This window comes from Chiloscyllium plagiosum, chromosome 31 (genome assembly GCF_004010195.1).
Source record: "Chiloscyllium plagiosum isolate BGI_BamShark_2017 chromosome 31, ASM401019v2, whole genome shotgun sequence".
Lineage (NCBI taxonomy): Eukaryota > Metazoa > Chordata > Chondrichthyes > Orectolobiformes > Hemiscylliidae > Chiloscyllium > Chiloscyllium plagiosum.
In genome coordinates this window covers 38,387,577-38,388,829 of record NC_057740.1, presented here as the reverse complement: position 1 = coordinate 38,388,829, position 1,253 = coordinate 38,387,577, and the positions used below count along the sequence as shown (strand labels likewise).

The window sequence follows — 1,253 nt, the reverse complement described above, 5'->3', positions numbered from 1 at the left end:
CTTATCTCTCCACGCTTCAGGCTCTCTGCCTTTATTCCTGATGAAGGGCTTTTGCCCGAAACGTCGATTTTGCTGCTCGTCGGATGCTGCCTGAATTGCTGTGCTCTTCCAGCACCACTGATCCTGAATCTGGTTTCCAGCATCCGCAGTCATTGTTTTTACCAGGCTCAAGGATCCACTTGGCCTTCGCTCCTACTGTATTCCACACTTCAGAATGGGGCTCAGTATGACCAGTGTATTCTTTTCCAAAACCTTCTGGCATTTCCCAAGAGGTACCAATGCGATTAACAAATTCCTCTGCTTTTGTATTTTTACTGGTTAACAGTTGGGCCCCTGAGGATTGTGTTCGATGAGGAGCAGTCAATGGAACAGCTGGTTGAATTAAACACCTACGTGGAGTTTGGAGGCCACTATAAGCCACCAGACTGCATTCCCCTGCAACGCATTGCCATTATTATCCCGTTCCGAAACAGGGAGCACCATCTCCGGCACTGGCTGTACTACCTTCACCCGATCCTGCGTCGGCAGCAGGGCGAGTATGGGATTTACGTTATTGAGCAGGTAGGTGATAGGGTACCTCATACCTCCGTTACCAAATCTCTGTCCTCCAAGGTGAGAGGGGGGATTTGACAGAGGTGTTCAACATTTTGGAAGGTTCCACTGGAATAAACGCTGTCTCCAGTGGTGGATGGGTCAGTAGTCAGACATTACGCAGATTCAAGAACCAGGGGCACGAAGTATTACTTTACATGGGGATTTGTCATGATCTGGGATGTGCTGCTTAAAACTGTATTGGATGTAGATCCAACCTCGATCTTTTGATGTTTAGTCAAAGTCCAAGGTGACTTTATTCAAACATACAACACAGAAACAGACCCTTCGGTCCAACTTGTCCATGCTGACCAAGTTTCCCAAACTAAACTTAGTTCCATTTGCCTGTGTTTGGCCCATATCCCTCTAAACCTTGCCTATTCACGTTCCTGTCCAAATGTCTTTTAAATGTAATTGTGTCTGCATCTACCACTTCCTCTGGCAGTTCATTCCACACATGAACCATTCGCTGTGTGCAAAAGTTGCAGCTCAGGTCCCTTTTAAATCTTTCTCCTCATAGCTTAAAGTTACAACCCTGAGTCTTGAACTCCCCACCCTCATACCCCTTCACTCTCACCCTCACACCCCCACACACTCACTCTCACACCCCCACACTCTCTCACCCAAACATTCTCACTCTCACACCCCCACACTCTCTCTTT

The 1,253-nt window shown here is 47.4% G+C and overlaps 1 protein-coding gene across 2 annotated transcripts in view; it reads left to right on the top strand.

The window, feature by feature from the left end:
- Window positions 1-1,253, top strand: part of LOC122565438 (beta-1,4-galactosyltransferase 2-like) — a 35,201-nt gene that overhangs the window by 10,473 nt on the left and 23,475 nt on the right. For both annotated transcript variants that reach the window (XM_043721423.1, XM_043721422.1), the window contains exon 2: window positions 326-561. In XM_043721423.1, coding sequence (XP_043577358.1) covers window positions 364-561 — 198 coding nt within the window. In that variant the 5' untranslated portion in view covers window positions 326-363. The remainder of the gene's footprint in view (window positions 1-325; window positions 562-1,253) is intronic.